The following is a 15,045-nucleotide window of genomic DNA, read 5'->3' as shown; positions in this document are numbered from 1 at the left end:
AATGGTTATAATTTCCCCATGCTAAAGATTAGCCAGATCAGTAGTAGTGCATTTCCAGCATAAACTACCGCAAGGTGTGCTGTTGTAGGCCTACTTTTTATCAAAGACACACAGATTGTAGTTTATCCTTTTGGGCTGAATTAGTATATCTGGGCATCTGTTGGATTAGTTTTGGTAAATAAGATTAAAGAAACATAGTTCTTAGACAGAATATTTGGCTTTGTATACTTCTGCCTGTCAAATGTTTACGATTAAATGTGCAATTCAGACATCTCATGCTGAATGTAAAGCTTATTGATTTGACATTATTGATCTGATCCTGCAAAGTGCCCCCAAATATAATTGACTTAAATGAGATATAAAACTCTCAGTATTCAGCGGAGACCACAGCATAGACTGTTTGCATTGAGCTGTGCAATGGGAGGAGAAAATAAACAATACAAAAGTGCTGTATTGTGGGTTCCATGACTTGCAGTGTGTGCATTTGGCCTGGCAAAGTCATCTCTAAAGTTCTGCAAATACAAAATAATAAAACTATGAAATGGGGCTTAAACCTATCTAGTTTTATATGTGTTTTTTGAACACAGATTTTGAAAAAAACCCACCTATTTTTCTATTTTAAGTGACATTTTGATGTGTAAGGACAAAGATGGGCAATAATAGGTGGAATGTTCCTCTTTAACCACGCCTTTGGTTGACTGATATTCAGTGCCCTTTTAAAATGCGTTGGAGGGGATTAGGTTGTTCTTGTTTTTATTTTGATTATGTATTTTGTATACTGCGGGTGTAGAGCAGTATACAAAGTTAATCAATAAAATGTGGGATAATAGTGTCACAGTTACCCCAGATGTTTACATTCATTTATTTTGTCTCATTATCTATTTAATTAGCACACACACAGAGAGGGAGACTTTCTGTCAATGCAGCTGTCATGCAGAGTTTGGAAGTTATAGTTTAAATGAGAAAGATGCATATAAATTTGAATGTATGATCTTGCATTACACCCAACCCCCAATGTTCCTTCCTACCTTCTTTCCTTGGGGTGCTGTGTGTTTTGGGAGGATCAGATATCGGCAGATATCTGCAGGGTATACAGTTTGGTTTCCCAATGCAAGTCAGAGAGAGAGAGAGAGAGAGAGAGTCTGTTTAGGGAAAAGCAGCTGCAGGGGGCAATTTTCAGTAAAGAAGCCATTCGGGATATCCACTTACTCATAGGATATTGGGGGGGGGGGAGCTTTGTGCTTTGTGGCTATGCCACAGATCATGGAACCCTAGTGGGTTTATCGTTCATGCGGTTGGAAGGAGAACATTGGGGCTACCCTCTGGTCACACAATTATGACATGTGGAGGTCCATGACGTGGTCCAATCACATCAGGGCTGGAAAGGCTGGGTGTGGGTGGATACCTGGCCAAAGCCAGCTCCGCTTCCTCATTATAAAAAGGAGTGGCGCCTGGCCTCTGGCCTTTATTTCTGGACAATGCCAGATTTCCTACCCTCCCGCTCTATCGTGTTATGGTCATGCCATAACATAAGTGGGCTGGAACTTGTTAGGACTTTGCTACGGAATACTTGGTCACCATATTCAGGGGCAGGGAGATATTTTCACTGCAGACTAATTGGCCTGTCTGCAGGTTTTCACCTTCCTCATAGCAATTGTCACAACTTTGGTGGTTAAGGCATTGGGTCTGGATCTTTAACAACTGGATAACCTGCTAAAGGGGTCTGGGAAGTAGTGCTGTCTAGGAGCCCACCCAGGGACTGATTGGGTCATAGCAGCTCTTCAAGAGGCAGCTCTGGAGGAAGCCTCATACTCGATGTATCTCCCGGGGGTGACCTCATTTCCAGGGTCAACCCATCTATTATTAACTAGCACATGGGTTAACTAGCCTATTTAATCCCAATACCAGTGCCCTGTGTCTCATTTAATATGGTTGGCCCCCCACCCCATGGCGACATACTTCTTGTGATTCAGCCTGCAATAGGGGGAACGGAGCTTTAGCTCTCAAAGAAGCATCCCTTGTTCAAGTCACATGCTTTTGTGTGTATTGTTGTGTGTATAATGGCTGTGTCGTCTTTTCTCACCTATGTCTCCTAACCTGAGCTGCTTAAATATTGATTGGGTAAATCCACTTTTATTATTTTTACTTTATATTAAAGAAACCCATAAAATACTAACATCTTGCTTTGGCAATCTCAATGAAAGGTGAAAGAATAAAACTCACCTCAGCTTATCATGGACCTCAATAGAATTTCATTTGCTTTCAGCAAGATCTAATTTGTGAGAATCTCAATGCAGCAAGAAATTTCAAGTGTAGAAGAAAGTTGGAGAAAAAAAGAAAATGCTGTGAAATAAAAGAATGTTGCTGATGTTCGTAACATTTTTGTTATGCATTACTTTTAGTATGTGTACACCTAGGATATTTTAAGTGATCACAATGGTAAGCTTGACTGTGGCATTCATCTGTTTGAGTGGCTGCAGTCCTAACCCCAATATACCTGGGAGTAAGCCCCACTCAATGCAGTGGGACTTCCTTCTGAGCAGATGGAATTGATTGAAGAACACACCACTGCTTAGGATCCAGGTCTCATTTTCTTCCCCAAATGTTTCCTGTGCCCCATCTCCCATAGTTCAGGAGGGCTTCCCAATCCACCAGAGAAGCTTTTTCATGGGTGTAGGTGGCTGCAAGGGGGAAGATGGAACAAGGAACTTTGCTTCTGTGAATTTACCTTAACACAGCCAATGTGCTCTCTTCTGCCCCAAACTGGACTTTAAGCTACCATTTGGGTTATCCATTTCCCCCTTTCCTCTCATATAAGAAGTATTTCTATAATGATGGATATCTTCGAGATTTATGCCTCAGCTGCAAATGCTACTCTAATACAAGCAAGCATTTTTTAATCATCTTATCTGTCAGGGCTGCAGTTTCCATCTGCATAAATCTAAGCTTTGTTACTGCTTTTTTGTCTGAAGTTTGTTAACATCAGACTGGCTGCAGCAGAGTATTCAATATATTTTAACACTGCTGCATTTAACAAGACTCAAGTAATTCTGCATACTAAATAATGTTTTAAAATCTTTGCTAAGATATAGTTATATCTTTGTTATCCTAGATTGGCTGTCAGCTTGGAAGTTTTGCTTCATCTGCAATGACTTTCTGTTTGTTTCTAGGTATAACCCAAAGAGCTAGTTCATAATACCTAATGATAGGGCTGTGCATCCAGTCCAGACAAATCCCAGATCCTGAACCAATTCAGGACAATCTGGGATTTCTGCAGATTGGGTCACGGCAGCCCTGGACTGGGTCAAGTCCACCTGGAGCAAAGTAATGTTAAAGTCTGTTGATTCCTATTTTCATTTCTGGTATCTATACTACTGCATATGCAATAGAATACATTATAGATCTTAGTATTCCATAAGGAGGGGGAATATGAGTTTGATCAAGAAACCTTGGTTTTACATCTTAGTTATTTTGAATTCTAGCTATTTACACCTTGCCTTTACAGTCAGCGTACATGATCAGTTTTAAATTCCAGTAATTCCTTTCCAAAACTTACATTTCTGTTGTAATAAAAAATCCCATTAAGGGCCACAAGAGCAGCATTAAAACAGTATGAATAGTTCATTTCTTAATCGGATAATGCTGTGTAAATCAGTACAAGCAGAGTCTTTAAAGTCTGCTTGTTCTTTTCAAAGAATAAACCTGAGTTTGTGAATGGATTAAGATATGTTTCCCATAAGTCTCTCAAACAAAAGAAATTTCTCTGACAAACTTGTAAGTTTATTGATCTGTAGGATCTGACCTGTGGGTCTCTCTTTTATTTTATTTTAAGAAAACTATTAATTTTTTTCCTTAACAGTATTTTTGGGTGTCTGCTTTGATAATACCATTAAGTTATTACTTTCCAAAACTAGATCCCTGTATTTATGTATATCCTTCAGGTTTTCTGTGCTAACATATCTGGTGCTGATACTTTAATAGTTCAATGTGTTTTTTAATCTGTTGCTTAGAAAATAGTTTTCCAGATGAACAGTTTTCTACATATATTTGCTAAGCTCTAAAACTGTACCTTCACAATTTGTTTGTTAAATTTTGCTTCGGTATTGTTTCACAGTTGGTGTTCCTAATCCTTTTTACTGTTATTTGCCAAAAACATAAATGATCCTTTAATCATCATCTACTTTTTCTTGGAAACTGTCTTTAATTGCACAGGGTGCCTATATGAGTTTTTTTGCTATCAACACTGCATCTCCAATTTTGAATCTGCTTATTTGCTCTAATAAATAATTTTAGCATTAGTGCAGCCTTTACCAAACCAGTTATTCTGAGATTCATTATCCTGTATTTTGCTTAGCTGTGTAGATTCAGTAGCACTGAAACAATGGATTGCTTCTTCATAGGGCATGTCTTTGGTATCTCCAGATGATAATATAGATTATAGCACAATGTTCTGCTTGTAATACTCTACAAATTTCCAAATATGTCAGTGATCTCACATTATATTTTGGGTTTCTATGGCCTTGTTCTTGCATTGGCAAGTAACTTAGCTCTTTACATCTTGATTGCACCCTAATGGGATAATTAAAGATAGAGGGGAATGATTATGCATGAGATATTATTTTATAGTTTTATAATAATTAAAGATGCTAGCATTCTGAACTGTAGACATTCTGAAGCTGTAATTACATTTTGGCAGATTGGGTGCATTGTTAGCATTCCCGTCTTCTCTTTTTCCAGCAAATTATCTTACAGTTTTTGATAAGCTAAAAGCATTTTGATCAACAGAAGTTGATAGAATTCCTATAGACAAAGGTTTTTCAAGCTGCAGCGAGGAACAATATTGAAGGGATATAAACAATTATTTGCTACACTGTATTTGCAACAAAAAGGCTATTGTTTTTAGTTTGGAGGCACAGCAGCAATCCTTTCAAGTACAATACAGTGGTACCTCAGGTTACCGACGCTTCAGGTTACAGATTCCACTAACCCAGAAATAACGCTTCAGGTTAAGAACTTTGCTTCAGGATAAGAACAGAAATTGTGCTCTGGCAGCACAGCGGCAGTGGGAGGTCCCATTAGCTAAAGTGGTGCTTCAGGTTAAGAACAGTTTCAGGTTAAGAACGGACCTCCAGAACGAATTAAGTTCTTAACCCGAGGTAGCACTGTATGTAGTATTTAGGGCTGTTAAACTAGGGAGAGGTGAAAGGCAACTTAGGTAAATCAGGGTCTCTCGGATAAATTGAAAAATTGGTTGCAAACTGATAGGCTGTAACCGTGATTTCAGTTAACAAATAATATTGCACCTAGGCCTTCTGGGCCAAATTGAGTTGATTCCTGAGATACCTTGCAGTTGGTGTGATTCGAACTTCTCTGCATCCTTCCAACATAACATTATCAGTTTAAATGTCATTCATCTGACCTCCTCTTTTGAATGGTTTCAGTTTTACAAAACAATGTTACAAAGTGGGTGCACTAGTTGATAATAATAATAATAAATAAATAAATAAAAATTATTTTTTTATACCCCACCCATTGGACAGGGTTGCCCCAGCCACTCTGGACAGCTTCCCTGAACAATAGTAAGCTCCAGGAGTGGTCTCTTTGCAGAATTTGTTTCCTTATAATGAGAGAATGAAAGACTTGTACAGTCTTTGTAATATCTGTTTATCTGCAATTTATATAACGTAGGTCCAATCTGGCACCTTGATGTTGTTTTCCCCAAACCATGCTCATCTGCCCCACACCTGATGTTATTTGTGATATCAGGAGTGGGGCAGGTAGAGATGTGGTTGTGCAATTGAGTTAAATCAGACTCTGCAGAAAATAATTTATAGATGATGACTCCAAATCTCCTGAATTTGCTGTATGACTTCCCCTGTGGGGAACTCGATTGTACAGCCAATCCCTTTAAGCCTCATCTGATCAGTGGTGCTTCAAAAGCAGTAAAAATCCTGATTATTATCTGATGCCATTGCTACAAAGGTGTTTGATAGGCTGGTGAACTTGCCTGCAAGGGCTAGGGGGGATCCAGTTCTCTTGCCCTGATCTATATCTATACAAGCAGAGCATAGTGGAAGCCAAAAGACTTAGAGGAGGCACATTCATAAATCCTGCATCGGATTCCAAAAGGCAATACCCACTACTTTCTGGCTCTTTGCCCAAATTTAAGTTTCCCTTCTTCTACAACCCTGACTCCAATCCCCAGTAGAATGCTTGTCTCAGAACCCATCCTGTGTGTAGACTGGCCATTAAGGAAACATTACATCCCATTCAGGAAATATAAACTGATAATTCTGAATTGTTAGCGGGCAGCTAAGCTTAACAAATATAGCCAGCTGACAACCTGTGCTTTATTTAGGTCTTATGTTTTAAATTTCATGTCCTGAAAAGATACTATTGCTTGTAGAATTTTTCATTATTGTCAGTAGGTTTATTTCTTCAATCAGAGGTCATAACTTAAGTTCACAACTCAACAGATAAAAGTGTCAGTGGCTTAAAGCAAAATTCAAAGCACACAATCAAATGTATCATTCAGCCAGCTTCTATCAAGGCATCTATGTCAGCAGGTCACTATTACAATCTACAACATTTCACTGAACAAATGGCCACCCAGGGTTATGTGTGGCAATGGCAAAAAAAGAGCTATCCTAGCAGTGCTATAATTATGCTGATTATTTAGCAAAACACAGCTTTGCTCTGGGTGAGATTGCTCCCTCCATCAGTGTTGCAATAAATGACAGTGACTATTTCTTTATGAGATATACAAATCTGGCAATATAACAAAAATGACAGACATTTTAAATTTCCTGTTGACCACAGGCACAGAATGTATACTTGACATTGGCATCTTAGCATATCAACCTTCTAAATACATAGAGGACACTATCTGAAATTAAAGGGCAGTCAAAGTCATATGCAAGTATGGGATGCTTATTTGTGAAAATAATGTTCTAGAAAAAATGTTTTATGGACTATGTATCTGTGTTGGAGATAAATGCAAACATGTCAATGTTTTTTCTCCAGGTGGCTAATCTTGCTTGCTCAGTATCAACAAATGAAGAAGGAATAAAAATTGTCCAAACAGCAGCAAGTCATATGGAGACTTTGTGCCCACAGGTATGACTTTTACATTCAATATTTTTTTTAAAGAATTTGTTCAATATGTGTGCAGTAATATAATGTCAGAATGAGTCATTGAAAAAAGTATAAGCATAAAGTGAAAAATATTAAAAGACAAATGTTTTATTTGTATTTACAAACAGCATACCATACAGATTCAAAAATGCAGAGCGTGGCTTGTCTTGCAGTAGCATGTTGTCCTTTGGGGCTATTAATTCCATTAGAAAATGGTAGGGAGGATGCCTGCCTTTGTTAGCTCCACCACATTTGGCTGTTAATTCGGAGTTTTTAGGGCAAGTTGATACCCTCCTCGGTTCCAGCCCTAGGCATTTTGCTGCTTGAAGCAGAGAAGCTTGGCATCTACATCAGCGAGGTTAGTGAGCCATTTGCAAGGGATCTCCAGGGCTGATGCTTTTCCTGGCCCCACCCCAGCATCCACTGCCATTTTGTAGCCCTGGTGGTGGGATTCCTGCTGCCACCAGCCTCCCCATCATGCTTGCCAGATGGTGGCACCTCATTTCAGCACCATGTGAAAAAGGGGAGCTTGTATGGGCTGTCTGCCATGCTGTCAGGTAAGAGCACTTGTTTATGAGCACTGTGGGGAGTGCTGCCCACAGTCATCCCTAGGGGGACCTGGACTTATTTCACTGTGTTTCATGGCACCGCTAGCTCTGATCGGAATATAGATAGTGGTCAGGAAACACTATTTTTTGGGGGGGAGGGGGGAAAACCAACATATTTTTAAAAAAACCTTTCATTTTTACCAGGCATGTATTTATTAGATATAATAAGAGAGCACACGGGTCCTGGCATGTTTTCAATACAGAGACAGTTCTTCTGTATCTGCAATGTGTGGTACAGGGCATACTCTGGCACAGCAAATTCAGGTTTGACTCATGTGTATTAAAGGTTGACAGTCTGTTGCAACCCAGACCTAACAGCAGTGTGACAGATGTTTCTTTGAGAAGACTGGAATGAGAGAAGAGTGAGTGCTCGAGAAACAATTGATAGGTTACTGTGGTCAGTTTCTCTCTTTTTCAGAGTTACAGGGCCAATACAAGTTGCCAGCTTAAGCAGTATGGTAATATACACCGCTAAAGCACTTATTGGCCTCTGTTTTTGGCTCCTCATTACTCTGCGCCTCTGATTCCTCTAGAGTAGGGATATAGTAGTGTGGTGTTTGTCATTATAACTGACTTTTACAGCTTTGCATATTAAAAGATATAAGGTACATGCAGTGCATTTTTTTCTAACAAAAAAATGTTTAGGGGTACTCTCATTTTGACTCAAGAAAATCACCATTGGTCCATAAAGGACTGCTGCTGCTGCTGCTGCTGCTGCTGCTGCCGCCGCTGCCCATGACTGACCTGCTGGGAACCTGCAGGGCCCTGCCCTGCCTCTCTCCACCTAGGTTGGGATGGGGCCTGACAGGCTCCATAAAGGACTGCTGCTGCTGCTCAACAGAGAGGGCTCCTTTTTATATTGGTTTTATTTTTTATCTATGTCATTTTAAATTGTTATTGATATCAATGCTGTATTTTTAGTTTTAGCTTTTATGATTTATGTGGAACATTTCCCCATTTGGTTGTGTACCTTTTGATGTGGTTTATTTATTGTTTATGACTTTTGTTATGTTGGTAATTGAGACGCGGGTGGCACTGTGGTCTAAACCACAGAGCTTAGGGTTTGCCAGTCAGAAGGTCGGTGGTTCGAATCCCAGCGACAGAGTGAGCTCCCATTGCTCGGTCCCTGCTCTTGCCAACCTAGCAGTTCGAAAGCACGTCAAAGTGCAAGTAGATAAATAGGTGGGAAGGTAAACGGTGTTTCCGTGCACTGCTCTGGTTCCCCAGAAGCGGCTTAGTCATGCTGGCCACATGACCCGGAAGCTGTGCGCCGGCTCCCTCGGCCAGTAAAGCGAGATGAGCGCCGCAACCCCAGAGTCGTCTGCGACTGGCCCTAACAGTCATGGGTCCCTTTATCTTTATGTTGGTAATTATGTAAATCTTGTCATGTTGTAAGCCGCCTCAAGCATTGTTTTAACTATGGAAAGGCAGCATACAAATAAAATGATCATGATGACCATTTTATAGTTCAAATTGGGAAAAATAAATACAGTAAATGGACAAAAGTACAAAGATTCACAAAATGTTTACGGGTATGCGTCCCCCTGCGTCCCCCCCCCCAGAAAAAAGCACTGGGTACGTGTTAGGTAGGGAGATACTTGTAAAACACGGTGAGGTGAGTGTAAAGCAGGAATGAGAGAGGGATGGGATATTGGAGTGTGTTGTGTGCTGATTGGCTGAGGGTGAAGTGTGACAGAACAGGTGTGTGGAGAGAGCAAAAGACAGTTTGCTTTGGAGTGCGTGAGAGAAGGATGGCTGGTGTGGATGCTAAGGAGTAAGGGGTAGAGTAGGCAGGATAGGATTAGGGATATAGTTATCAGTGCATGCCAAAATACACAGTATCCTAACACAGTTATTAGAAAGCAATCATATAAGAAACTACTATATTTAGTTTTTGTTACTATATTGTAATTTTGTTGTTCCTACCATGTATCATATTTGGCAAATCTATCAGGGCTGTGACAGAGTAAACAAGAGGTAATGGTGTTTATATGGTGACAGCGGGATACCAATAATTAAGAGATTGTTTGAACTATTGGAAGGCCAGACCTGATAACTTTAGGAAGCAAATAAGAACCCAGGAGGGTTGAAAGAACATTTACCAAGCAAAAGGGATTGGTGATTTGAAATAAAGTACCCTCTTGCTCCTAAGACTTGGGTTGGGGAGGGTATGACAAAGTAAAATTAGAATCAGTATGCATTTAAAGCTAAATCTATCATATGGGCACTTTCTGAAACAATGTGTAAACCAAAACACAGCTATCCTTGCTAATTCACATTTATCTGAATTTTCTGATGCAGTTCTCCAACTAAACAATGATTACTAGACTGCATATATTAGGGGATATTGCTTGCAAAACGTGTTCATTAGTCAAAATTCAACTTTATTATTTATAATAGGCTCTATTTGCTTTTGATATAGAAAGTTGTTCTTTGTTTTCAGACATGGATAAGATTGCCATATTTCAAAAAGTGAAAATCCAGACAGATTTTTGTTGTGCTTTTTAAAGTTTTGCCCAAACTTGTTGAGTAAAGTAATTGGAAAATCAGCAAAAACAACACTGCCGACATTGGCTCTGCCATACACCTGGATTTTCCCTGATATTTAGCTGATTTCCTCCCAGATACTGCTTGCAGTTGCAGTACTCTGGATATGTCTGGGAAATTCTGGACATATGGCAACCATAGATTTATTGTGTGTACGTGTGTATATATACATTTGTGAGAGTTTTGCTTTGTTCTGCTCAATTTTGTTTCCCCCTTATTTTATACAATATTATATATTTAAATTGATATTGCATTGATACATCACTTCTTGCCTTCATTTATCACTCCCACTTTTAGTCACCTTGCTCAAAACCAAAGGAAACTTTTTTTGCAATGCTAATTGCCATACGAGGGGGCAGTTTTCACAGATAATATGTCAGGAGAGGAGAGGCTTAGATCCTCACCCCCCCTGTCCATGTCATTTCTTAAAAACCCAACATGATTGCTAATTATATCATTAATGTAACATGTAGTTAGACCCTAAGAATGGATCCTCACTGGGTTGTCACTGTTCCCTCTGTTGCTGGACTGGGGCCTGGGGTAGAGGAAGGACAGGGGCAATGGCAAATGATGGCTTGAAATAGGCAGTGGTTTATTCTTAGCTGGGAAGGCTGATATGCTGCTGCAACTGCTCAGCCACTGATGGCTAAGCTGGCAATGCTCCCTACCCACCCACCATGGCTGACGGTCTTACATGCCTCTGTGGAGGGTGCGGGCTGCCTTACAGTTTGAGTCATATTGAAGTACGGTGGCAGTCATAGGAAATGTTAGCTCTCGTCTCCAGCTTGCAGAGCTACTTTTTAATAATATAGGCATATTGGTACAGCCATCTGTTTTTATCCTTACATCCGCAATTGGTTTATGAAAGCACAAATATGCAGCATATTCATGTACAGTAATATTATTCTTAATGTCATCTTGTCTTGCCGCTTGAGAGCCGTATATGCTGTAATTATTTTTAACATTACATGCAAACATTATGTGACTTTTAAGACACTAACCACAATACTTTAAAGAAGTATACTTTGTCTTTTCAGAATATTAATGAAACCTACTTGGCAAATGGCCTAGACGGCCCTCTATAAATAGAGCCATATTTATTGCTACAAAGAGGAAATGAGAGAAGTCCTAAAGTGGCCAATAAATGTGTAAAATAATTTGATTCCAAGCTGAAAGAGCAGTGATGCCGCTGGAACATTTTTACTGAGATTTACCACAATCCAACTGTGGCTTTAATTAACTGAACTTATTGTGCCACCCGTATGCCTCCATAATCTTTATACCTCACCAGCCCACCGCTTCTTCTGCTACATAATATGTAGGGTTTATAGCAGGAAAGCTGAAACTGCCTGCAATTCTGCTTTGGTATCTGGTATATCTGAAGTACTATGGTCCTTCGTTCATAAAATCTTCATTTCCTTCACCATCTTAAAATGCTTTTCTCAGATAACTGTTCACCTTTGGGTTGGGGCTATTTAGGGCAGGAGTCAGAGTAGTGTTGCAGACACAACCTGGTTTTCTTTTCCTCTGCCTATGAGCATTATTTTTCTGGATGTTTATGGCATTTTCTTTATACTTCTAGCCATAAATGGCCATATATGGTCATAACGTACCATTATATTTAGGATGCTTGTGTATACTAACTGTCCTTCAATGAAAAGTTAGGAAGAACTTTCTGACAGAGCTGTTTAACAGTGGAAGGTGGTGAACTCTGCTTCCATGGAGATTTTGATGGCCAACTGTCAGGATTCTTTAGCTGCAATTCCTGCATTGCAGGGGGTTATCGATTGGGGACCCTACTAAATCAATGATTCCATGTCTACCTCTATGGACAAATATACTTAAGGAGACCCAACATCATCGGACAACATTCCTTGGTAGTTGTTTGGGCCTTAGAACCCTGGTTGGCTCAACCACCAATGTGACACCTGCCCTGGTCCATCCCTAAACATTTATTTATGAGTACTGAACAGCAAATCTCACCCCACCCTGCCACATGCAAGTAAGAGGCACAGATCTTACTGTAGTTAATGCTGAGAAAGTTTCCCATTTTCACCAGTATCTGAAGCAAACATCCATCTATGGTTTCAGATCCTTTCTAAACCAGAATTAGGGGTAGTGTTAACTGCAGCTTAATCCAGTGCTGGCATTTCTTTTGGTGCATGGTGGGGATTTGCTCCTGAGAGGAGAAGGGGTGTGAGACAGGAACACACTTTCCGGAGTTCTGGCTCCTCATCTCTGAGCTGCAGTGAAGAGGCAGCCAGCAGCCTGCCCGCAACGCTGCAATACCTTGCTTTATAGAGCTGCTGCTGTGAGGATAAAAATGAAATAATGCCATGTATGCTGCACTAAGCTCCTTGGAGAGAGAGAAAATGACAACAGGATACACAAATGGTAAATACCTCAGTAGAGTCTGATTATATTATTGTGTTTGTGTTTAAGTGATACAGGTTCAAATGTAATGACTGAAACAGTTATTACAGATTCACAGTCATGTATTGTTCTTTGCATCCTGGGATTTCCTTTGCCCTTTTGCTGTGTTCCCCTAGTACATCCTGGGTTTTGTCTAACCCCTCACCCACAATTGTAGGCCTAAGTTTTCTATTTGAGCAACTTATTATGCAATGTCTGGATATCCCACTTAAGCATTAAATAATAATTGTATCTGCAACTGCAGTCTTAGGGCTCATTCACACTTCCCTTTGTCCCACAATTTTTTCCGTTTGTCTTGTGATTTCTAAGCATGGCTCCAAGAGGTTTTCCTTTTGTCCCACTACTTTCCCCAGGAAACCCCACTGTTTATTGCTGAATTGGAACAAACACCAATCCACAGACAACCCTGGGTTTTCCCAGTGAAAGCGGTGGAATGAAATAACAACCTCTTGGACAACCCCTTATACCAAATTACCTCTCAGTGTGCCCCTTTGAACTCAACAAGTCTTACTTGTGAATAAACATATATAAGCTTGTGCTGTAAGCCTTCATTTATAGATGCACAATATTTCATTTCCATCCCAAAGCCATCAATGGTTGTTTGGGGTGTTGTTTTAGCAGTTTCTTTTCTATGCTTTGTTCCTAGCCCTTATTGAACTTTGAATTGTTGATCCTCCTCTAGTTTGTACACATATTGATTCATGTCTCCAGCAAGCATAATTATGTAAGCTGGCAAAAATGCAAAATTCTTCTGTACAAAAGCTATCACTTGGAAGCAATGTGATCCTGCAAAATTATTCATCCAATATGTTGGTTTCTAGGTAATGCAGAGTTTCAAACATCTGTTTGTGTTATTATGGATTTTTGGAGCTGAAAGCACCTCAATTTCATGTGTATTATATTTGCTTTCATTCCACTAAATGTCAGGTATCCATTTGGTTTTCTTCTCTAGATGTTGATGTCATGATTAAAGAGTCATGCATGTTGTTCATCAAAGTAATTGAAATGATCACAGTTTTATTCCATTTTGAATCTCCTGATGTGTGCAGAGTGCTGCTAGACAGAGTTTCTGTCCAAAACTATTTTCTACACATACTGAGTACTGAACAAGGGCAGAAATAATAGGGTAAAGTGGAGAGTCAGTGAACTACTAACCATCTGCCTTAAAATAGGAAAAACAGATGTTAGTGTCTCAAACAATGTCAACATTTTCTTAAGTGCCATTTCCAGCCTTTCAATAAGGATATTAATTAAAGGTACATACTATAGTTTTGAGATTAGTGCTATTAAAGTGGAAATGACATTTTGAAAAAGCAGGAAAAAATGTTTTACTGCTATTTTTATGGCTATTGCTACAATCCTACACACACTGATTGGAAGTCAGTTCAGCTGAAATCAGTGCAACTTTCTGCCAGTATAGCATATTTAGGACTGGGATATACTATTCTGGTTTTATAATGGTTTTTCTAGTTTTCTTTTCCAAATTTCTATGCATCTATTTTATATACACAGCTTAGAAATGCAAATAATTTAGTAATATAAACATGTCTTAAATATAGAAAAGTAAATATTTTTTTGCGAAGACCATTTTGAGTATTAATGAAGGGAGTTTTGCTGCTGTTTTAATTAGGGAGAAATATTGTTTTATACCTGTTGCTTACATCTCTTAACTGTTTTCTTAATTTCCTTTCTAACACTGTTAGAAAGGACATGCTTAGAATCACGGTGCCTCAGGTTGGGGCCAGCGATAATGTGTGGTGGGTGGAAGAGAGGGGCACAAAGAGGAATAAGAATCTTCATGAGGGTGTCCTTTTCTTGCAAAGGACGGATTGCTGTGATTCCTGCATTGCAGAGAGTTGCCGTAAGTGACTCTTGGGGAACCCTCCAACTCTACAATTCTATGACTCTAGAAGACAGTCTTCTATTGGGAAGCATTTTCTATTTAAAAGACTGTCTGTCCATGTCAAGTTTAGCCAACAAGAACCTTACGTGCAGGACTGCTGATGGCAGTTGTGCGTTCACAGTATTGAGAAGCATGGTGTAGAATGCAGAAGAGATTAGAAGTACTGAGAACACTTTCTGCATCCTCAGTTCGTCAACCCTCTTTGAGAATTCCACACCTGTCCCAACTAGCTGTTCCTGCGTTCTCTCTCACAAGAACCAAAAATCTTTTAAGGAAGGAATTAAGATACTGGTGACCCAGATGCTCAGAATCTCCAATTCCATGCCTCTTTTGCATCTTAATTGCTTTCTCGATTGAGGTACGCAACCTCAAGAACAGGTAAAGAAATGGTGGCCCTCCCAGTGAGAATAGTATCCACAT

General features: G+C 39.6%; 1 protein-coding gene across 1 annotated transcript in view; it reads left to right on the top strand.

Moving 5' to 3' along the window:
• Positions 1-15,045, top strand: part of CTNNA3 (catenin alpha 3) — a 577,780-nt gene that overhangs the window by 369,148 nt on the left and 193,587 nt on the right. Inside the window, 1 exon segment of the mRNA XM_033148941.1 lies at positions 7,024-7,116. Coding sequence (XP_033004832.1) covers positions 7,024-7,116 — 93 coding nt within the window.

This window comes from Lacerta agilis, chromosome 5 (genome assembly GCF_009819535.1).
Source record: "Lacerta agilis isolate rLacAgi1 chromosome 5, rLacAgi1.pri, whole genome shotgun sequence".
Lineage (NCBI taxonomy): Eukaryota > Metazoa > Chordata > Lepidosauria > Squamata > Lacertidae > Lacerta > Lacerta agilis.
Note: the sequence above shows the minus strand (reverse complement) of the source record. Positions and strands in the feature narration are given on the sequence as shown.